Source organism: Anolis sagrei, chromosome 3 (assembly GCF_037176765.1).
Source record: "Anolis sagrei isolate rAnoSag1 chromosome 3, rAnoSag1.mat, whole genome shotgun sequence".
Taxonomy (NCBI): Eukaryota; Metazoa; Chordata; class Lepidosauria; order Squamata; family Dactyloidae; genus Anolis; species Anolis sagrei.
Window position 1 is genome coordinate 244,186,258 of NC_090023.1, and position 25,496 is coordinate 244,211,753.

Below are 25,496 nucleotides of genomic sequence, written 5' to 3' on the forward strand. Positions count from 1 at the left end.
CAGGTTAAAGCAGAAAACCTGGGATCAGATCCTGGGATATAGGCCTGTCTGGAAGGGCCCCAAGTTACAGATAATGCACTTATTTACAAGTTGTTTTTCAGGTGATGGAAGTATAATTCAATTACATCTTAAAAGGAACATACAAGTGGCAGCCAAGTTATTGTATTAGATTAAACAAGTTAGAACAATATTCAGACTCAACACTCAAACCACACTGGCACTGATGGGTTTATAGCAAGAGGCAACCATGAAAACTATTTGCTCAACTATCTAAGGCAAGCAACTGGCATAATAAAGCATTCTGGTACAAGCTAACTAGCAAAGAAAGTGGGATGATGGTCACATTGGGAGTCATGGTTCTTCTGAACCCTTGGACCAGTTCTTAATTATGCTTTTGGAATGAGCTTCATCTATTTCAAGTAGACTGGAACATACTTAGTCTTAACCCTTTTTTTATACTGTTTATAAAAGAATCTGCGAACCCCACCTCCTCCAAGATGAACTGAACCACCTCAACTGGGCTCTCCAGGCCAATGGATACTCCACCTCAGACATCAGAAGAGCTGCAAGACCAAGAACAAGCCACGAGAGTAAAGATGAAGATCCACCCAGAGGAAAAGTGTTCCTGCCATACATCAAGGGAACCACTGATCGCATAGGGAAGCTGATGAGGAAACACAACATACAAACTATCTACAAACCCACCAAGAAAATCCAACAAATGCTACGTTCAGCAAAGGACAAGAGGGATCCTCTCACCTCTGCAGGAGTCTACCGTATACCATGCAGCTGTGGACAAGTCTACATAGGGACCACCAAACGCAGCGCCCAGACACGCATCAAGGAACATGAAAGGCACTGCAGACTACTTCAACCAGAGAAGTCAGCCATAGCAGAGCACCTGATGAACCAGCCTGGACACAGCATATTATTTGAGAACACAGAAATGCTGGACCACACCAACAACCACCATGTCAGACTACACAGAGAAGCCATTGAAATCCACAAACATGTGGACAATTTCAACAGAAAGGAAGAGACCATGAAAATGAACAAAATCTGGCTACCAGTATTAAAAAACTCTAAAATTATAACAGCTAAACAACAGAGAGGAAAAAACCAGGCACAGATTAACACCTCCCAGCAACAGATTTTCCCAGGCTCAGGCAGGCCTTCAAATGCTAATGAAGGTGATCAGCTAAACATTCACACCTAACTGCAGCAGGGAAGAGCTCCTTGCCCCACCCCAGCCATTCCACAGATATATAAACCCATTTTTCCTACTTCCAACAGACCTCACAACCTCTGAGGATGCTTGCCATAGATGCAGGCGAAACGTCAGGAGAAATGCCTCTAGAACATGGCTCTATAGCCCGAAAAAACCCACAAGAACCTGTTTATAAACCACTTCATTGGATGTGTTGCAACAGCACATTCCCAGATTAGTTTAGTGTTTACACCTTATTTTATTTTTTTGTTATTTAATATTTAATGTTTATTTTACTTAAGTGATACTTGTCTTTACTGTTCTAACGTAGCACAAATCCTATGTAAAATCATACTACATATTTTGACAATAATATTGAAATCTGAAATATATACAAAAAGTCAATAAAATAGGATCCAAATCCATCTTTATGTTACCAGATATTATTATTTTTACACAGCTATATTAATTAAGCACATGTGGATGAACTGAAAAGATTTGCAAATGGCATTGGCAGCTGAACATATGTATTTATATATTTGTATTTATTATACGCAGTTATATGTTCCCATACATTCTTCCTCTTTTCAAACTGGCTCTTGAATTTCATGTCTCCAGGCAACAGCCAGCTTGTCTGCTGTTTCTAGGAGTGGGCATAAGACGCTTCAGCTAGTCTGAAAACACTCTAGACGTGGGTTACAGCACACCAAAATTTTTGAACTGTTTATTTCCATGAATTAGGATGAAATCTTGCACGTAAAGTCAGTGTACATTTCTAGCTCTTTTATCTTACCTCCAGGCATGATGTTTTTTCAAAACATCATAATTGCTCAATCATACTTGCAAATGAAGCCCATGTTTATTTTCTCATGATCATTTATAAAACAAAAGCTAATTTGCAACTTGATGAGTGAGATAAGTTCATGTTAAGATGAGCAGACATTTCTTCTCTCTAGAGTTTTGCTTCCAATGCCATACAAATGTATACTACTACTGATGATGATGATGTTGTTATGCTATTTGTTTTTGTTGCTGTTACAACAATAGGTGTGATGTCTAGACGTATCCATCAGAAGCATAGATAAGGCTGTAACCTTACTGAAAACCAGATTGTGCTTAAAATAAAAATTCAGCTTTCAATTAGTTATTTAAGGCAGTTATATATATCTTATATCAGTAGTCGTCTGGGGAATCACTTAAAGTCATTTACTTTCTTTATCTCTGTGTATTCTTGTCACATGGGCCTGTAGTTTTATCTGCTTCTAAAAGGAACAAATGGTTTTACTATAAAAAGTTGTAGAAGCCGCTACAGTGGCCTTTCCCTTTTTGTTTTGTTTTACAACATAAAACACCATTTTCTTTAAAAGTGCTAGCCTTTAAAATTGTTGGTCTCAGACAACTTCCCACCTGTGCTGTGAATGTATGTTAGCTTCAGCACTACAAATTTGTTTACAACAATTTATGGAGTGGGAAAAGAAGCTGGATTTTAGTAGTAAATAAAACCAGAATAGTGCACAAGACTACAACTCAAAAGATCAGAGGTTGAATCCCTACTCAGTCATGAAAATCCACTGGGTGAACTTGAGCAAATCACTCTCTCTCACCTTCAAGAAACTGCAAAAGCAAACCTCCTCTGAAAAAATCTTGCCAAGAAAACCTTGTGATAGGTTTGCCTTGGAGTTGCCATAAATTGAAAATCATTTATTTATCATATCAGGAGCAAACCAAGGGTAGAGTTGTGATTCATTTGAGAAAACACAAAATTTAAAAACTTGGCATTATATTAAATGTCCTTTGACCAGTAGCTGGCCACTTGGTGTGCCTCTGGTGTTGCTATAAGGAGGCCCTCCATTGTGCATGTGGCAGGGCTGAGACTGCATTGCAATAGGTGGTCTGTGGTTTGCTCTTCTCCACACTTGTATGTTGTGTACTCCACTTTGTGGCCCCATTTCTTAAGGTTGGCTCTGCATCTCGTGGTGCCAGAGTGCAGTGTGTTCAGTGCCTTCCAAGTTGCCCAGTCTTCTGTGTGCCCAGGAGGGAGTCTCTTATTTGGTATCAGCCATGGCTTGAGGTGCTGGGTTTTAGCCTGCCACTTTTGGACTCTCACTTACTGAGGTGTTCCTGCGAGTATCTCTGTAGATCTTAGAAAACTATTTCTTGATTTAAGGCATTGGCATGCTGCCTGATATCTGAACAGGGGGTGGGCCGGAGATGTCACTGCCATGGTCCTTTAATTATTGGCTGCTACTTCCCGGCGGATGTCAGGTGGTTCAATATCAGCTAGACAGTGTAATTTCTCCAGTGGTTTCGGGTACAGACAGCCTGTGATGTGTCATTAAGAGCCACATCCACTTCTGGAAATAACTTGAAGGCACACAACAACAACAACAACAACAACAACAACCTCCTACTTATATGTGCAACCCTTAACATTTTGTACTTAGGTGAAGGGGTGCCTAGATTATGGTAGAGTGGGGAGCAAGGATTTTATTCCACAATCTGACTCAAGAATTTGGAGCTAATGGGTACTCTGGGGAGAGCTATCTCCTTCCACAGCACTGATGACTCAAGTGTCACATTTGTTTTCTGTTAGCTAAATAGATGGAGAGAGCAGGAATGTCTTAACCAGAAGGATTACATTGCAGTAGGAGTAACATACACATTTTCTTCTGGGCCAGAGCTTAGAAACACTGGTCAAGATCTTGCACAGGGAGATGTGGCTATAACAACAGAGATTTGTCATTTTAGTCACATTCTTCTCATGCAACAATGCCCAAACTACCAGGTGCCAAGCAATTTCCACAACTGATAGATTTTTGGAGCTACTGAGTGGCAGGATGGTGGGTGAAAAAGGTGTCCAGCCCTTTCTTGGCCATGATAGTCCATGCTATTGTTACATCCCGAATAGACTACCACAACAGGTTCTATGTGATGTTTGTGGTGTAGTGTCCATTGGCCTGTAAAACCCAGTTTAGGTGGTTCAGTTTGTCTTGGAGGAGGTAGGGTTCACAGATTCTTTTTGCACAATCTGCCAAGGCTTTAATGGTGCTTCTTTTTTGACTTGGGTGATGGTTGGAGTTTTTATGTAGGTATCATGTCAGGCTACGCAGAGAAGTCATTGAAATCCACAAGCATGTGGACAAATTTCAACAGAAAGGAAGAAACCAAGAAAATGAACAAAATCTGACTATCAGCATTTTAAAAACTCTAAAATTATAACAGTAAATAAAGAACAGCACTCAAACACAGGGGAACTGCAGACAAGAAACAATCAGGGACAGCTAATCACCTCTCAAAAAGTATTCCTCCAGGCAGTAATATGCCACAGCTAAAAACTGGCGGGCCATCAAATGATAATCAAGGTGGCCAATTGAAACATTAAGACCATGAGACAAGAGTTCGTTCTCCCACCCTGGACTTTCCACAGATATATAAACCCAATTTTCCTAGTTTCCAACAGACCTCACAATCTCTGATGTCCATAGATGCAGGCGAAATGTCAGGAGAGAATGCTTCTAGAACATGGTCATACAGCCCGAAAAACCTACAACAACCCAGTGATTCTGGCCATGAAAGCCTTTAGCAATACAGAATATGTTTTCTCGGCATTTTCAAGCACAAATCACAGGTATTCCTGAGCCAGAAATCCTTCCTTTCAATAGGGTTAGCTATTACCCATAGCTTTGTCCAAGAACGTATCCCCCATGGATTTAGCGGTCTTACTGTACTGCTTAGGTCCACAGCATCTGTGACTTCATAATCAGCCTTGTTCTGTCAACCTGCCTGAAATAATTGACTTTGCTGAGCCGTTGCTAACCGATCAGTCAAAGATCTCTTGACAGTTTTCTGTTTATGAAAAACAGGCATTGCTGCTTCATGTTTGACATATTATAAACAATATTTGAATATTTAGGTTTTGCTGCATATTTAAAATGAGTACAGATTAGTTTTTCTGTTGCTGTCAAAGCAATACCAATCATCTTCATCTGCAAAGATATTCTGCTACTCTCTAGTATTGCCCTCAGTCTATTGCCAATTATTATTTATGCTTTTATTAGGAGAATATAATCTTCCAAATGTTCTGTTTGTTGGCATGCTGAGAGCCTGATAAAGAAAGGGAAATCAAGTGCGCCTTCTCCTTTGGGCATCTAAGACCTGAATCTGAATTCTCAGAAGCAATTTTGTGGGCAGAAAGTGATGTTATTTCCATGCTTTCTAACCACAAATGTTCAAAGTTGAATGGCTTGTCAACCCTGTGGTTCAAAGGAAAGCTAGTGTGGTATCTGCATTTCTAATGTCATGTATTTTGTTGAAAGAAGTTGAAAGTGACATGTTATAAATAATGGCTTCATTGTACTTTTGAGGGGACAACATTGTTGTTTTTGTGAAGTAACATTGTAGGCGTTGACTTTTTTTGTTCACAAAATGCTATTCATGTGTAATATTTAAATTTGAGGAGATTTTAGACATTTTTAGTGATTTTTCCTTTTGAGATACACAGAAGTTACCCAGAAGTGAAATGATTACGTTATTCGCATTTTAATATAGCGAGTATTTGCAAGCTCTCCATTGGTTTCAATAGAAGTTGTAGGCTGGCTCTGCACTGTAGAATTAATGCGGAGTGACACAACTATAACTTCCATGGATCAATACAATTGAATACCCTTTTTGGATATTCATTAGCATTTATGAGATTTGTAAAGGTAAACGTAAAGGTTTCCTCTTGACATTAAATCAAGAGGAAACCTTTACTCTGTGGGGTGGTGGTCATCTCCATTTTTAAGCCGAAGAGCTGGCGTTATCCATAGACACCTCCAAGATCATGTGGCCAACAGGACTGCATGGAGCACTGTTACCTTCTCGCTGAAGTGGTACCTATTGATCTACACACATTTGCATGTTTTTGAACTGCTTGGTTGGCAGAAGCTGGGGCTAGCAATGGGAGCTCACCCTGTCCCATGGATCCAAATTGCTGACCTTTCAGTCAGCAAGTTCTGCAGCTTAGCAGTTTAACCCACTGCACCACCACGGCCCCTTTATGAGATTGTGTGGCTCTCTAAATTCCCAAACCTGTCAAATTTTGCTCTCATTCATTTCAGCACCATGGATAGGTATAGGTAAAGGTAAATGTTTTCCCCTGACATTAAGTCCAGTTGTGGCCGACTCTGGGCGCTGGTGCTCATCTCCATTTCTAAGCTGAAGAGCCGACATTGTCCATAGACACATCCAAGGTCATGTGGCCGGCATGCCTGCATGGAGTGCTGTTACCTTCCTGCTGGAACAGTACCTATGGATCTACTCACATTTGCATGTTTTCGAACTGCTAGATTGGCAGAAGCTGGGACTAACAGAGAGAGCTCACCCTGCTCCCTGGATTTGAACCTGTGACCTTTCAGTCAGCAAGTTCAGCAGATCAGTGGTTTAACCCATTATGCCACCGGGGGCTCAATATTAAGCCACACAGTTATGGCATTTAGATACCACTTTATTTGCTCTGGCTGCACTCTAAGGAATTTTAATATTTGTAGCTTCCTGAGACATTTAACATTGTCTGGCAGAGCACTTTAGTGGCTCACTAAAGGCAAATCTCAGGTTTTATAGATCAGACACTGCTGTTAAAAGTGGTATCAAATTGCTATAACGGTGCAATGTTCAAAGGTGAGCTTTGATTTTAATCCTATTTGGGAATCAGAAGGAAGCACTGGGCTCAATTTATAGTAACCTATACAAAATGCCTTGGCCCATTTTCTACACTTCTTTCATTTAACATTTAGAAGTATTTCACATTTGTTGCTCACCACACATTTTAAGGAGGAACAGTAGAACTTGAGAAAGGTTTTTTCAGCTGTCTTTGTTCAGTCTCATTTCAAGACAATTCAAACAAGCCCTCGTCTTTTTATGGCAAAAAATGAAAACAGGCTCAGAAAGTCAAATATACAATTAAAGTACAAAGAGAATTTCCTGCAATGCATAATTAAGAGGTATCATGGAGGTATCATAATTAATTATCAGTGTCCTATATAGTCAATCTTGTTTCTAGTGCTATTACAAACTGCCTAAAGAATTAAATTTGAAGCATTTGCATTATATCAGATTGCATAAAGTCACCATAATGGAAAACGAGGATCTTACACTCAAAAGCTTTGTAGATTCATATATGGTAGTTTGCATGAGAAGTGGATTAAAATTAATTGAACAAAGTATTTGAACTGTTCCTATCTGTAACTTTCCATTTATGTCGTACATGCAAAATAACACTGCATTCTACAACAGCCTCCTTCAACCTGCTGCCCCCTCCAAATATTTTGGGCTACAGCTCCAGATAATTTCAGCAAACACAGCTGGTGAGGAACAGGCTTCATGTAAGTAATGTCCACTTGGCCACTGTGGGTTGCAGCTGCCCTTTCACACTACACAATTATAGCAGTATGCTTTCCCTTTAACTGTAATTATTGCATCCTATAAAATCCTGGAACTTGTCATTTAGGGAAGGGTATCGAGAATTCTCAGCCAGGGAGCTTTAGTGCTGTGTCAAACTCCAAAGTCCAGGATTTCACTGGATGCTGACATGACAGTTCCCGTGAGATTGTATTTCTCTAATTGTGTAATCTGAAGGGACTGCGGGAGCCTGAACTGAGTGGTTCTAATGTCTGATCTACCAGAACATCTCTTATTTTCTGCCCAACATTGGAACACTTCCAGCCATGCCAATTTTAATACAGTGATTAGGAAAATTTGAAAGTTGAGTCTGTGGAACTATCTATCAAAAACGATAATATCATGTAAGGGAGGAATTCAAAGATATAGCCATGTCAGTTTGGAATATCAGTAGGCAAAGGGATTTTGTAGTACCTTTGAGACTGAGTGATCAAAGTTGGAAACACAAACTTTCAGAGACAAAGACCATGTTTGCATTGGCTGCTTAAACTGGAGTCAGTCTAAAAACATCATGTGCTGGAATGGTCCAGGAGCAACCATTACCGGGGCCAACTTCCAGGTTGAACTGGCTGCAGCACTGTGCTTGTTGATTTATTCAGATAAATTAACTCCCTCTCTTATCTCAATACTTCTTGACTCCCCAGCATTGCAAACTAAACTATATACTATATACAGGAGTAGAGAAAACACATCTGAACACTCAGCCGTACATCGTAGAAAGCAACACATGCTTATCAGATCTTCTGGTGTGCATCAATGTCACAGGAACTCTCCAAAGTTACACTCTTGGAATCCATCACAGCTCTGTGCATTTAACTCTTGCATTACATTGCTACATCACACAGTTTAAACTACAAACAATATTTCACATGACAGTGCTGCCATCCAGATGGTCCAGTTGGACTAAGACTGCATCAGACCTGTTAGGATGACACCTCTTCCTCTTTGTCTCTGTTGGTGATGTCCACTGGCCAGAGTCCACTGTGAGTGTCTGGCCTTTGAATCTCCAGAACTAGATGTCCATCAGTAGAGCACGCCCACCCTTCTTACTGGTCATGCCAGTATCTCATTCTCACGTCAGGATACTCAGCCTTGATGACCCAGGAACTCTCGACCTCTGTGGCCAGTGAGGGGTTGTAACATGGAGATGGTTTTAACATGGAGATGAGCCATCTCCTTCCTTTGTACTGATAAGAGCAGGGAAAGGGTGATGATAACACTGCCCATCTGGACTGTGGATCAGTCCGAAGAGGACCCAATCCAGTATGTTGACAAGCCTGGGTGTGCTCTGGAGTTTCTTTCAAACTCTGGAGTATCCAGACATTGCTGAAGTGGAGCAAAGTTGGATTGAGGACAGAAACCCAAGATAGTCAATGAAAAGTTGCTGTTCATTATGGATTCAGTCAGTGATGGATTTGAAATCCACATTTTTTTTATTTCTGTAGATAAACCCTAAGTCTACTTGCTCAGATGAATGGAGGGGAAAAGAGAAAGTACAGCATCACTATATTAGTATTTTAGCAGTTGTGGGAGGAATGAGAGAGCGAAGACGATAAAGATGAGGGAGGGTGGATCAGTCTCAGACTGCCTTTGCCTCTCATCCACACATTTAGTTATGCTAAGTTTATCTCTGCCCCAGGGTAAGTGTAGCCAGTGAATTTAGCATGTTTGCTCCTTTCATTCCCAAGTGTGTTATTTGTATTTGATCCTTCTCTTCCATCTGCAATCCTGACTTTTTACCCATGATTATGCAAACTCAATTTTGAGTATTTAGTGAGTCTTGTCACGGAATGTTACACAATTCTTCCTCACAGACCTCCCCCACAATGCCTTATCCTTGACCTCGTCTGCTGCGTCTGGATTGATAAAGATCAAGGGCGCTTTTGGCCCTCCAGGCAAATGTGGCAAAAAGTTGGTAGCTGTGACATGAGCAGAGCAGACCTAGGTATAATTAGTCATTTATTTAAACTGGAAAGCCTTGTTAGTCATAGGAAAGTGGTGGGCATCATGTACATAGGCTGACAATTCAAATCAATGTGTAAGCCATTTGCAAACAATATCTAGAGAACTTTTAAAAAAGAGATAGCCATATTGGTATATAGGAGGAAAATGCCATAAACTACAGAAAAGCAGTACCTTTATTAGGATCAGAGAGCTTGCATGGTGTAGTGACTTGAATCGGGACTCTGGTGATTTGCTCAGCCATGGAAGTCTACTGGGTCACCTTGACCAAGTCATATATTCTCAACCCCAGAAAATCTTGTGATAGGGTTACCATATGTCAAAAAAGGCCTGTAATTACACAACAATAAGGATCAGCCAAAACATATCCTAATAGTGAACAAGATTTGGAGTTCATTAAGTGCCTTTCATAAGACCATAACATAGTGACCATAAAAATGGTAAAGAGCAGTGTAATGTTATAGCAAGGGTGGGCAAACATTGGAAATTAGGGATCACATTGGTCCCTGGGGAGCATGCCCTATACCACCAAACCAAAATTACCGGATCATTTTTGCCAAAATGCACCCCCGATGCCCATTTTCCCCTATCCCATCCATCTTAGGCCCATCTTCCCTCTCAAAAGACTTTTGGGGTGCTGAGGAGCCTTAGCAGCTACAAAAATATCCCTGTTAACAGCAGTTCCCCTGTAACAATGCTGCGGAGACTGGAGACTCCTCTAGGAGAATCCAAATTGTGATGACGTTAGTTTCGGTTGTGTTTGAAAGATGTATATGTTAGTGAGAAATTGTCATATTAAGCAACTACAGGAGTCTGCCTGTGGCTACAATGTAAAATAATAATGCTAACTACTTGCCTGTAATGGTAACTCTGATGAGAAAGTTGAAAAATATTTGCCTCTGCAAGCATCTTTATTTTATGATGCTTGGATTCATATTTCCCCAACAGCTATTCTAAATAATGTCAAGGGCCAAAGTAGTTTTCTTTGTTCTTTCTTTTGAAGCCCAGAAATTCTCTGTAATGCAAACTAGAGTTATTCCTGTCTAACCATTATAAAGGGAGAGAAATGTAGTTTGAACTTGAAGGATCGGAACAACTGATGCAACAACAGGTGCAAATTATGGATTTGAATGTTATTTGTCTTCAGAATGGTCTGGTTTTGTTGAGTTTTTGTATATGGAAGAACCAAAATTGAGATGGAGTGGCCTTGTGGCAAAGTTACAGAATAAACATTTTTTCATTTTTCTAGAACTTTCAACTCTTTAAAATTCATCACGAGACTTATTTTTCTGTTTTATTCCAACCATTTCAGGTCTCTTTCTGTTGTTTTACATTTTAAATCTAATTGTATTATGTGTTGTGTACACTTTGCTCCTCTGAAAAAAAAATGCCAAGAAAACTCTGTGATAGAGGGGGGTTGCTATAAGTAAATAAAATAATAATAATAATAATAATAATAATAATAATAATAATAATAATAATATAAAACCTTTTAAGCCATTATCAAGACCTCAAAATCGAACTGCAAAGGCTCTGGCATAAGCCAGTACAGGTGGTCCCAGTGGTAATTGGCACATTGGGTGCCATGCCAAAAGATCTCAACTGGAATTTGGAAACAATAAACATTGACAAAATCACAATCTGTCAACTGCAAAAGGCCACCTTACTCGGATCTGCACACATCATTCAAAAATACATCACACAGTCCTAGACGCTTGGGAAGTGTTCGACTTGTGATTTTGTGATATGAAATCCAACATAAATATCTCGTTTGCTGTTACATACTGTGTTTTAGTGCCACTAAAATAATAAAACTTTATTTATATTCTGCCCTATCTCCCCAGAGGGACTCAGGGTGGATTCCAAACATAAAAGGCAATCATTCAATGCTCCAATACAACAACAATACATCCATAGTAATTAAATTTAACAACCCAACCAAACACAAATTATGACTTAACAACTAAACTTAAATAAAAAACATAGCCTGTTATATCAGACATAAGACAAAACATCAAATATCAAACAGAAGCAACAATGTATTGTCGAAGGATTTCATGGCCGGAATCACTGGGTTGTTGTAGGTTTTTTTGGACTATATGGCCATGTTCTAGAGGCATTCTCTCCTGTTTCGCCTGCATCTATGGCAAGCATCCTCAGAGGTAGTGCGGTGGCAACAATTTCCCAGTTCCTTGGGGGCAGATATATTGATAATTGCTCAAAATATCTATTGAGCTGGTGGGGCAAACAGGGCATAGACAGATGGTAGCTATTAATCAGAGGTGTGATGGTAGTATTAACAACTGTTCCTCCTCCTCCTCATAAGCCAGTGAGCAAAAGTACATTTTCAGCTGTTTCTTGAAAGCGGAGAGGGTAAAAAATGACTTGAAGACACATAACAACAACAACCAACGTATACAAAATGGATGGTGCAAAATACACTATTCTCTACCCTATTGCTATGATCATGAGTATGCAGGAATCATGAATATGACTCGGCTGAACATGCATAAATTTAGGTTATGGATTTATGACTGCAGTTGGGAATTCCAGACCACATGTCTAAATACTCTTTTGAAGTTTTAAGTCACCACAAAGGCACCAAAACCTGTTTGATCTTTTAATCTAAGCAGGATCAGTCCTGGTTAATACTTGGACAGGAACCTGCCAATAAATACCAGGTGGGGTGGGCTATATTTCAGAGGAAGGAACTGGCAAAAACACCGTTAAATATTCCTTGCCTAAGAAAACCTTATGAAATTCACGAGGTTGCCATAAGTCGACAAGACAGCTTGAAGACATACATACACGCACAACGCTTGAAATGCTAGCAACTATCTTTTGAGCCAGAAATACATCCTTTAAGAGCCTTGCCAAGACAGAGGGGAATCCATTTACACACCCAACACTAGAATTTCCTTAAGGCATTCTGGTTGGAACTGTACAAATTCAAACCCAGAGTGACTGTGAGCACTGGAGATAAAATGTATTTATTTATTTATTTGCCATATTTGTCATATTTATATCTCACCCCAAAGGGGACTCAGAGTGGCTCACATAAAGGTACAATTTGATGCCACACAAACAAATATCCAGCAAATAAACATACATTAAAACCAACCACTAAAAAAACGATCCTCTTCCTTTGTTTGGATTTCATATAAAGGGCAAAAATAATAAATAATAAAGGAACATTCCAGTTCAATAGGATTACAATTGTCTGTAAATCTTAGAAACAGATATAATATATCTGTCAAGTGATATCAAGAGTGATCTCATGGGATCGTTCAGAGCTTTATATTGTTTTCTGGAACGTTTCATTCATTTCAGCATGCTTGCTAGGGGACTCAATTTTACTTTGCCTTGGAAAACATTTATAGATAAAGTTTGTGTGTTTTTTTCATCACTAATCTGAAGACTAAAATGTAATTATGTCAGATTAAAGAATGGCACAATTGTCCCTCCCCATTTGCACCTTTACCTTTTGTGGATCTAATTATTTGAGGATTTGATTCATATTAAGCCATCTATTCATTTAACCAGGGCCCCACTGGTGGCACAGCAGGTTAAACCACAGAGCTACAGAACTTGCTGACCAAAAAGTTGGCTGTTCCAATCCGGAGAGCAGGGTGAGCCCCAGCCTTTGCCAACCTAGCAGGTTGGAAACATGCAAATGTCAGTAGATAAATAGGTACCATTTCGGCAGGAAGGTAATGGCGTTCCATGCAGTCATGCCAACCACATGACCTTGGAGGTGTCTATGGAGAATGCCAGCTCTTCGGCTTAGAAATAGAGAGGAGCACCACCTCCCAGAGTCAGACACAACTAAAAACCTCTACTTTTTTATTCATTTATTGTACTTACATTTTAGATTTCTCTGCAAAAAGGGATTAAAAGTGGAAAGCAACTGTGTTGTTGTACTAAAGTACCTAGAGATTCCTAAAAATAATAATTCTCTAGGCTTTGTAGGTCCTTCAGCATGATTCTATAGTCAACACTTGACAGACCATAGAGTCGTGCAAAAATACCTAGAGATTTCACAAGAGGTGTTGTCACTGGTTAAAATAGGTTTTTTAAAAGTCTTTTCAACTTTGTCGGGAAACCTGCACCCTTCAAAGTGTTGGGCATACTGTATATTGCAAAAAATTTCAAGTATGATCACATTGGATATATTCCATACATTCCCATTGGCCATGTTAGATGAACAATTCTGAAAATCATACTCCAAAAATATTTTTTTCTCAATCTTTGAGTCTAGACTACCCATACTTTATAGTGTTAATAGAGTCTTTCCAGCTATTGCAACAATGTGCTCAATTCATATCTCCATGTTATCACCAATGAGTTTACATATACAAAGAATAATCCCTTCTTACAGTAAATTGAGCAAGACAGTGCTGGCTGAAATGTAACCAATAGACAGGCAGCCCCCAAGTTACAAACATCCAACATACAAATGACCCATACAGACAGGAGAGAGACAACAGGAAGTGAAAGAAATCTATCCCTCGGAAGGGAAATTCCCTCCTGGAAGAGTTATCATTGGGGAAAAGATGTCTCTCACCAACCTCTCACCAACCCTGCCAGAAGGGACAGAGAGTTTCATCTGTGCTGATGATCGTGCCATTACTGCTCAAGCAGGGAGTTTTGAGACAGCAGAACAGAAGCTCTCCGAAGCTCTAGGTGCTCTTACTGCCTACTACAGGGAAAGCCAGCTGATCCCTAACCCATCTAAAACACAGACATGTGCCTTTCATCTCAAGAACAGAGAAGCATCCCGAGCTCTGAGGATTACCTGGGAAGGAACCCCACTGGAGCATTGCAGTGCACCCAAATACCTGGGAGTCACTGTGGACCGTGCTCTTACTTACAAGAAGCACTGCCTGAACATCAAGCAAAAAGTGGGTTCCAGAAACAATATCATACGAAAGCTGACTGGCACAACCTGGGGATCACAACCAGATACAGTGGAGACATCTGCCCTTGCGCTGTGCTACTCTGCTGCTGAGTATGCATGCCCAGTGTGGAACACATCTCACCACACTAAAACAGTGGATGTGGCTCTGAATGAGACATGCCGCATTATCTCGGGTGTCTGCGCCCTACACCACTGGAGAAATTACACTGCTTAGCCGGTATTGCACCACCTGACATCCGCCGGGAAGTAGCAGCCAATAGTGAAAGGACCAAGGCAGAGACATCTCCAGCTCATCCCCTGTTTGGGTATCAGCCAGCACGTCAACGACTTAAATCTAGAAATAGTTTTCTAAGATCTACAGAGACACTCACTGGAACACCTCAGCAAGCGAGAGTCCAAAAGTGGCAGGCTCAAACCCAGCACTACAACCAATGGCTGATACCAAATGAGAGACTCCCTCCTGGGCACACAGAAGACTGGGCGACTAGGAAGGCGCTGAACAGACTGCGCTCTGGCACCACGAGATGCAGAGCCAACCTTCAGAAATGGGGCTACAAAGTGGAATCCTCGACATGCGAGTGTGGAGAAGAGCAAACCACTGACCACCTGCTGCAATGCAATCTGAGCCCTGCTACATGCACAATGGAGGACCTTCTTGCAACAACACCGGAAGCACTCCAAGTGGCCAGATACTGGTCAAAGGACATTTAACCAACTACCAAACTCACAAGTTTTGTATTTGTCTGTTTGTTTGCTTTGTTCTGTTAGAAATGTAATATAATGGACTGGTTGTTCTGACGCGACAAATAAAAAATAAAAATAAATAACCAACCCTTATTTCGAAAACAAGCCAATTTTTTCAAAATCTATCAGCCATGGCCACCCTCAGTTCCTTCAAAGTCAAGTAAGTCACTTTAAGAATACCATCCATTCATCTTGCCCTTGGTCGCCCCCTCTTCTTTTTTCCTTCAATTTCCCCCAGCTTCATTGTCTTCTCTAAGCTTTCCTGGCTCCTCATTATGTGGCCAAAGTCTTTTAGGCATCTTTGCCTCGAATATTCTTCCCTCCAGTGAGCACCCGGGCTTTATTTCATGGAGTATGGACTGGTTTGATCTTCTTGTGGTCCAAGGCACTCTCGGAATTTTCCTCCAACACCACAGTTCAAAAGCATCTATCTTCCTTCGCTCAGCATTCCTTATGGTCCAGCTCTCACATCCGTAGGTTACTATGGGGAGTACCATTGCTTTAACTATGCAGATCTTCATTGCCAGTGTGATGTCTCTATTCTTTACTATTTTATCGAGATTGGTCATTGCTGTCTTCCCAAGAAGGAAACATCTTCTGATTTCCTGGTTGCAGTTTGCATCTGCAGTAATCTTCATGCCTAGAAATACAAAGTCTGTCACTGCCTCCACATTTTCTCCCTCTACTTGCCACTAATCAATCATTCTGGTTGCCATAATCTTGGTTTTTTAATTTTTACCTGCGACCCAGCTTTTGTGCTTCCTTCTTTCACCTTGATTAGAAGGCTCCTCAGCTCCTCCTAGTAGGGGATGTGGACACATTTTGTTGCAAGTTCAACTTGTCGATTCATATTAAGGCAGACTGGGTCTGCCCAATTACTATTTTATATAACAATGCACACTAAAAGGGAAAGTCATTGTTTCTAGAAACATAGAAAAGAATAAAGTTTTCTGAGTGAGGAGTGGGAAATCAAGGTGCAGAAAATATGGTTTTGGGGCCAGTAATGATCCATAAGTCTTAACCCCGCCTTAAGCAATAAGAAACAAGTTTTATCTTGTCTCATAGCTGGGCAACTTTTTTGCTATCCAAAGACCACATGCAACAAAGGATAGCGGCTTATGAACTCTTGTATCCACAGAGGGAGGACCTATAAAATGTCTAAAGAGCACATATTTTGTCAGGTATAGATAAATGTGTATACTGGTCCTATCAGGGATACATTCTGCACTCACTCAAACAACCACCCTTCTCTGCCTTTCTTCCTTCCATGTTGAGACCTCTCCTGCCTGTTGCTATAGGCTAGAAATTCCTCTTTCCAGGCCTTATTCGGGCAGGTACAATTTATATAAATAAGTCAGGCATGGGTTTGTTTCCTGTGCATGCTACATTTAATTTACACTCTACACACCAACAGCTGTTGGGTGGGCTGAATGCTGCATAGTTATGTGGAGGACACCATATGGGAAAGTGATCTTTGCATGTTTTACTCCCCCTATAATCATACTTTGATACCTAAAAAGGGGGAGTACATCTATAAATAAAGGGTCTGACACTGTATACAACTTGATACATAGCCTGTGCATGCAATATGGTGGCAGCTTGTATGGAACACTTTCAGGCTGGATCTTCACTGCCACATAGTCCAGATTATCCAAGTTAATAATCCACACTATTGGCTTTGAATTAGATTTTTATTTTTTTCATGGCAGAAAATGGGCCATCTGCAAGGACGTTGCCTAGGGGATGCCCAGATGTTTTGATGTTTTACCATCCTTGTGGGAGGCTTCTCTCATGTCCCCGTATGGGGAGCTGGAGTTGACAGAGGGAGGGTTTACTCCATTGCACCACTAGGGGCTCTTTGAATTAGGTTATATGATTCTACACTGCCATATAATCCATTTCAAAGCTGATATTCTTGGTTTTATATGGCAGTGCAGATGGGGCCTTTCAGACTACTTTGATAGGCCATCAATTGTCCAGGTGTGTATTCCCTCCATGAGAATATAAAAAGCCATGTTACATTATACAAAGGGTCTATTTAGTTCACCGTTCAGTTCACACAGTAGCCAACCAGATACCTATAAGAAGTCAGCCAGCCTTACTGGTTATACTGTATATCAGTGTGCAATTTATAGACAAAGGCATACTGCTTCAGATATATATTTTAATCTTGACTGTTGATAGTCACATCCTCCATAAATTTACCCAATCTTATCTTAAAGAATCCAAGAATGGTTTGGTTCTTTGTAAGTTTTGTGTTGATTTCCCTTTTATAGTTTTTGCTTGTTGAAATTCAGTAGCCCTGCTTTAAGCAAGTTGAAGGATATTTCCACTACAGGATACAAACCAGTATATAACGGTGTATGTATTGGGTTGCAAGGAAATATTGCATGAAAAGGCATTTATTAGATCCCAAGGCCTTAAGCTCATCTTTCTGTTTCTTTTAACCAAGTGAGTAATAGTCATAGAACAAACATGCATGCACTTTACTTGTTGCTGTAATTAGCAGTCTGCCACATGAAAACCTCCCTGTTGTTTTTATTTTATTTTTAAAACAGCAATAAGGTTGCCATCTGCTAATACAGAATCAGCTCTTTTAAATCATGAGCTCCAAAGCATTGAGGCATAATGCCAGAAGATTCTCCTTTGGTTCTCTTTTCCCCTTTCTCTTATTTCAGCAGTCTGTGTTATGGAAAGCTTTCCCACTGTTTACTCTTATGAAGCTGCTAAAGCACAGCCATTGAATATAGACAATGGCCAAAATCCTATATGACCTTTTACTTAGGACCTCATTGCACTTACCAGTTTAAATGTACTAGGACACTTGCCAGCCAGTTGAAGAATGGATAGACATGCAGTCCATCACTTGATGTCCCTCAACTTCCAATGGAGGCTCCACCCCAATCAGTGTGGAAGTGTCCTAGGACACTTCCTTGTCAACATGGAAAAGCAACTGTATTGTGCTGGCTCCAATGGAGCCAGTACATTTCTGCCTCAGCTGGGTGACACTTCCCCCGTGATGGTGAAACGGCATGGGGAGGGGCATGTGATAATGTCCTTAATGTAAATTTACAAACATGTAACTAAGTAGCAGAGGTGCTGAATTGCAAGAATGCATACTATGACATCAGAAAAAGTGTCCAAAGATGCATCAAGAACAATAGTATTTTGGTCACAATTCATTTTGGTCCCATTGCACATGAGACCAAAACTATATAGCCATCTCGGCTATATAGTTGCATAACAGCAACCCTCTACTGGACAGAGACATTGAGCATCATTCCAATTCTGCTTTCTGCATGCACAAGTTCACATATGACAACCACTGCAATGGAGAACATCCAATATGATAGAAACCACAGGGCCATCAGAAGAGTCGACTATGTTCTATAACTATTGAAAGAAAGAAAAAATCCCCATTCTGATTAATGAAACCAACTGAATTACTTATAACAATATAACATATTTTTGAGAGAGAGAAACTCTAGTTCAAATGAGTAAGGAGTTTTCAAACATAAGAACTGTATGTAAGGTATATTCTTCAAAAACATGCCAGGACTTCAGATGCTAGAGAACTTTTCCAATCATAAAAAGATTAAGCTCTTCCTGCTATTGTTTAGCCTCCACTGTGTCATATTTGGTCCTTGGACCAGAGCTGAATAAAAAGGAAGAAAAGCTGCCACTGTTTGGGCAATCACTGGCTGACTGCTGTTATGATGTATCTCTATATTGTGATAAGCCACTGAAGATATTTTATTCAAGTACTGTGTTACTACAATGAATACTAAACGAGGCAGGAACAGCTTAAAAGGAAGATACATGGCACACCACAGTTCACGGCACACGCCTCTAAATATAACTACTTTATTTTTATTCACTACAAAATGCTACTTCTTGAGGAGCTTGTCTTGTAACAATATATTCTCACTAAAAGTGTCTAACTCAACAAATTTGTGCAATGGCATGCCAAATTGCTACATCATCTGAACGAATGGAGATGTATAATTCTCTTTTGGCTAGCCGACAGATTCCAGCATTCTTCTCCATAGAGACATTTTTAAGGCTCAGGTGCAAAATTGCTTCCTGCAAATTCTTTAGCATTTCACTCATGTTCAAAATTTGCATACTTGGACGAGTAAATATTTCAAGGTCCTAGTTTTAATCATGTTGAAAAGCCGCTTGACTATCAACCCCTTCTGTTTCTCAAAGTAGTACTGAAATGTTGACATTTGGCAAGGTGTTCCCAAAGACTAGCGAAACGATTCTCTGAGCCAAACTAGTTTTTATAACATTGTCAAACTTAAGAAAGTTATTATTTCTGACTACTGCTGTAGACTGGGAATGCAAAACTGTTACATTTGGAAGTAGTTGGGTGGGGTGGTATTTTGGTCTATTTTTAAATGACAAAGCATTTGAAGATCAGCCCAACAAAATTTGGAAAGTGAGGGAGGTTCTGGGGATCTGCTGTGGTCTTTGAAGGATGTAAAAGTCAAATGATGCTGTTAATATATTTCTTGTTTTACTAAGCCATCAAGAAAACTGCTTAGTGGGTTGCGTATATAAATGCAATTAGTAAATAATTTCCATTTCTCAATGTAAAATGACCTTACGTGTTATCACAAATTCAAGTATATACAGTCACAATGTTTTATATAATTCTGAAATGCATATATCAGACTAGTAAAAAATGTTTAATATGTATGCAAAGAATGCTTGGTAAACATATTACCATGCACTTACAGTGACCCTAAGGCAGTGGTTCTCAACCTGGGGTCCCCAGATGTTTTTGGCCTTCAACTCCCAGAAATCCTAACAGCTGGTAAACTGGATGGGACTTCTGGGAGTTGTAGGCCAAAAACATCTGGGGACCCCAGGTTGAGAACCACTGCCCTAAGGCAAACCTATCACAGATTTTGGTTTTGCCTTCCTCTGAGAAAGTATGACTTGCACAAGGTTACCCAGTGGGTTTCTAGTGGCTGAGCAGGCCCTCAAAACCTATTCCCTAGTGTTGTGGTCAAACTGCAATACTGTGGTGGCTTGATGGTAATTCTATTCTTATTTTTAATTCTAGAAACCTTGGGAAATCTGGATTAAGAGTTTCGTGTTTGGGACTAGGTAAGTAATATGTCATCTTCCTTTATGGATAATCATGTTCATTTCTCTTGGCTTTGTTCATTTAAGTAGTTTATAAAAATGAGGCTAAGATTGTGTTCTCTTTGATCGAAAAGGGCTGTTTCTTTGGAAGCTTGTATGGATACACGACATGTATTTATTTCACTTCTTTTTATATAAAATCCTTTCTATGTGGCATCCTAGTATACTGTGTGACCACAGTTATGGGACACCTTGCACTTGAAGGCTAGATTGGTGGCAATATTGCTGTTGTTCGGACACCAAGGACCTCATCAGATGGCACTTTGTAAAGCAAGAGGACAGTGTGGGAAATCGTGGGGCAGTGTAAGGAATCATCTGGCTGTGTTCCCTGCAGTCAGGGTCCATGCCATCCCTTCCCATGATGTTGCCCCGCTGTCCCCTTCTTCCTCTTTGGCTCCTCTGCCTTTTGTGTATGAGGAGTTGAGGGTATACCCAACTCCTCTGGTTGGCACAGAGCCAAACAGAAGTAGCCCTGCATCATGTGATGGGCTCCAGGGAACTCCATGCCAGCAGCACAGAGAAGCAAGGAGAAGAGGTTTCTTTGCCTTCATCTGATAAGGTTACAAGTGGAAACATGGATTTACTCTTATGGCCTAATTGAGATCTTTTGATGATGTATTGGGATATAATTTTAAAAATAAAAATAAAGAGTAATATAAAAGTGACACATACAAACATTGTATTGCGTTCATTTTGACTGAATATCACAGTAATGAGATCAGTTTTTTTTTACTTCTTTTATTTGATACATCCCAACAATCAACAAAATTTTGCCATACAGGACTTATTTCAATACACATTATTCCAAAAATAAATATTCCTTAAATGACATTCTATACATTTCTTAGTTATGTATCACCCAACAAACCCCCCTCCCTCCCCCTTCCCCTCACCCCGTGGAACAGCAATTCTAAATCATGTCATTGCATCAAATTGAAATAAATTGAAGTAATGAGATCAGATATACATATGGCTAAGATTCTGTAGGATCAGGACTCTTGAATAGCAGAATTCCATTCTCCAGTAAGTCACATCCAAGAAGTCCATGTGATAAGGTTGCCATAAATCAGTTGACTTGAAGACACAAATCAACAATAATACCTTACTACAGTAATGTGTTTTGCAATGTTACTCATGTGGGATGCATTTTATTCTACATAATTTTTAAATGATATTATTGTAGACATATGTGGGATGATATTAAACTTTTTGAAATGTTCTTTTCGGAACAGGTTTTGGTCTTATAATGCCATGTAAAAAAATTGGGGAAGAGATTGGGTAGTTGTATGCTCTATCATTTCAAAAAGGGGCACAAAGGGTGCATCTACAATTATACAACCAATGCAGTTTAAGAAAACTTTAACTGCCATGTGTCAGTGCTATGGACTCATGGGAGTTGTAGCACTCTTTGGCAGATAAAGCTAACAACCTTGTAATTCCATAGCATTGAGCTATAGAAGTTACACTTGTGGCCAACTCCATCAGTTCTACAGTGTGGGTGCACCTTAAGTCATACATTCTGTCTGTATTGTTCATTCAGTCACAATTTGTTCTTTCCATTGAAGACTGTGCAGTTGTTTATGAAAAGCATGATTATCTGAGATCTGACACAGCCTTTATGTACCTGTGTTGCTATGAGACGTGTGCTTTTTAAAACTGTGGGATCCACAGATGAGAGCATCAGTGTAATAATCAAACAGGACAGTTGGACAGCTTGAAATGGGATTAATCCTGAGGTTGGGGGGGGGGGGGTGTATCAGTTTGTTGATATGAGCAAGGAGATCCAAAAGCCTACAGGAACATACTTGGAACATATTTCCCATGTTTATTGATTGCTTATTTATCATAGTTTTAATGTAATCTACATTTTCTAGATAAATTGCATCATGTTGAAAGAATAGCATATAATGATTCCTCAAGGATGACAGTCCATCTATCTATATAAAAAAGTGACTATATGGTTGTATGTATGTGGGTTGGTGGGTTTGTAGATATGAATGTGGGCAATTTCCAAGATGGCACCCACTTCCAGAGAGCACTGTGACTCCCACCAACAATGGATGTGGACCAAACTTGGCACACATACTCACCATGACCAACTTTAACTACTGGTGTGGTTTTGCAGGGAGTCAATTTTAGGATGAGGGGAAATGCTGGGTACTATATACCCCACCAACAATGGATCTGGAACAAAATTGACACACTTACCCATCAAGACTAACTGTAAATACTGGCGGGGTTTGGGGGCAATGACAGAAAATGATAGGAATTGTAGTTTACCCACATCCTTACACATTTTCTAATGGGACCATCAATAAAATCCAAAACCAAACAAAGACTATTTCTAATGCTTATCCTTACAGAATCCCTAATCCAGGCATCAGAAAATACCTAAATCTTAAAAATCTCAGGCCATGATGATCAGTTGTTATCCTTCCAATGCATCTGTAAAGTAGCTTTAAAAAGATAATTATATTTAGATAACAGCACAGGCCCAGTTTAGTCCTATATCCCAATAGATTTCTAGCTGACCACTCTTCATTTTCACCTGGTTTTTGTTTTTGGGGAAACATCTTAGTGTAATTTCCTTGAACCAAAAAAAAAACACTTTGGGAGAAATTTTAGGGGGTTCAGATTTGCATATACATACCATTCATATCACACACACATACACACACTCCATTTACAAATTTGAATGCCTTAAAATGTCTCTGTGTGTACTTACATAAAGTATATGTGCTTGCATTCACACCCACACATAGAATGTCCAGCATCCTGGAAGTTGATGTTCCCTTCTTCTACAATGATAAAAGCTCCCCTTGCCCCCAAAGATTCACCATCTTGAAATAGTTCCCTTCAATGACCATCCTATTGCTTTTGGAAAATGAAGATATCAGAGAAGCATCAAGCATGTGCTCCCATAGACCAGTGCTTCTTTGCAGCAACACAATGAGTCATAGCGCTGGTGGAATTCAGCACGCAGAACTCTTACACTGTACGCAAACACGAAAACGGAAGGTACAAACAAGTTTACTTATATTTGCATATATTAACTTATATAGAAATATTGCAAGTAATAAGTAGAATTTTAATAAGTAGAATTTCAATACAAAGAGGATATATCTCACTGCAAACCATCCTTAATCCAGGGTTGAATGGGAAAACATTTAAAATAGAGGACTTCCTTCTGTAAACACAGGGCTATCCTATGTGATGGTCCCATCTTGCCCTCTAGTGCCTGCTCCCTAACATCTGCCACCATTCTGCTTGATTGGAATTGGGACAATGGGGATGAGTAGTATGGAATTACACCTCTTCTTTTCCACTTCTTTTTCTCAAGAGAGGTAATTTTAGCAGTTTTCCTCCTGATGAAAAAAAAGTGTTTGGAATAAGTACCAGATTACAAATAGGTTTTTGAAACCTATTTGTAAACCTATTTGTAATCTGGTATTTATTCCCCACTAAATTCACAAGTGGTTATTTTGCATGGAAGACAACATTTTAATACAGGAAAACATTATTTTGTGCTGTTCTGTGTAAAACAGCAGTGTCTGGATTTTGCATAGAATTGAGTCCAGAACTGCAAAGATTATCCAGGACTCTTCCCAACACACTCCAAAATTAGAATCATAGAATCAAAGAGTTAGAAGAGACCATCCAGTCCAACCCCCTGCCAAGAAGCAGGAATATTGCATTCAAATCACCCCTGACAGATGGCCATTCAGCCTCTGTTTAAAAGCTTCCAAAGAAAGAGCCTCCACCACACTCTGGGGCAGAGAATCCCACTGCTGAACGGCTCTCACAGTCAGGAAGTTCTTCCTCATGTTTAGATGGAATCTCCTTTCTTGTAGTTTGAAGCCATTGTTTCGCATCCTAGTCCCCAGGGAAGCAGAAAACAAGCTTGCTCCCTCCTCCCTGTGGCTTCCTCCCACATATTTATACATGGCTATCATATCTCCTCTCAGCCTTCTCTTCTTCAGGCTAAACATGCCCAGCTCCTTAAGCCACTCCTCGTTATTTTGCATATTTGAATATTTTGGAATATTTTTTCATCCCTGATGAATTTCTCCTCAGTTTGAATGGCGGAAGATCAGGAGAGGAGAGGAGAGAGGAGAGGAGAGGGGGAACATTTTCTCCACCTCTACTGTAGATCTTGTTTTATTTATTATTCACCATATTTATATCCTGGTCTTCTCACCCTGTAGGGGACCCAGAGTGACTTACATATATAGGCAGTGATTCAATGCCATTCAAACATTCATCAGTAAAATAAACATATGCATTAAAAATCATTAAAATACAAAACATTAAAAACCACTTATTTAAAATCACGCAATCCAATATCATTGTTTGAGGCCATTCCAGATTGTCATTGCACTATTCCATATTCTCTTATTGCACTAGTAGATTACTAACCGAATGCTTGGTCCCACATCCATGTGTTTAGCTTTTTCCTGAAGCCCAGAAGAGAGGGGGATGGTCTAATTTTAGTAGGAAGGGAGTTTCATAGCCAAGGGACCACCACTGAGAAGGTCCTGCCTCTCATCCCACCCACCGCACTTGAGACAGAGGTGAGATTGAGAGCAGGGCCTCCTCAGAAGATCTTAACCTCTTAGCTGGCTCATAGAGGGAGATACATTTAGACAGGTAACCTGGGTTTTATAGTGTAGGGGACCCCCTGCTTGGGGTCCTTGCTGAGTCCGTCACAGAGTGCAGCAAAATGAAGAGAGTCTAGTCTCCAGAGGTAAAGCAGAAATCTCTTTATTTCAAGTGTGGCCACACAGGGAGAAACAGCCCAGACAGACCAGTGTCTTCAAAGAGAGCTGTCTCTGATATTTGGATATTTCAGTCTCCTTATATACATGTCTTTTCACTGTGTCATGGGCACACACCTCTCTTATCGGATCAACCATTCAAAAACATGTTTTTCTCATATTTTGCCACTCCAATGTCTTTCACTGCTAACCTTCTACAAACTACGTAAACACACACATTATTGTTACAGATAAGCATTTTGGGTGTTAACCCACCCTTGGGTACTCCCTGGGCGTAGTAACCCACCCTGGGTGTACT

The 25,496-nt window shown here is 40.0% G+C and overlaps 1 protein-coding gene across 3 annotated transcripts in view; it reads left to right on the top strand.

Moving 5' to 3' along the window:
- The window catches only part of KCNAB1 (potassium voltage-gated channel subfamily A regulatory beta subunit 1), a 207,413-nt gene that overhangs the window by 103,956 nt on the left and 77,961 nt on the right, over nucleotides 1-25,496 (top strand). For all 3 annotated transcript variants that reach the window (XM_060767649.2, XM_060767648.2, XM_060767650.2), the window contains one exon: nucleotides 20,341-20,384. In XM_060767649.2, coding sequence (XP_060623632.1) covers nucleotides 20,341-20,384 — 44 coding nt within the window. The remainder of the gene's footprint in view (nucleotides 1-20,340; nucleotides 20,385-25,496) is intronic.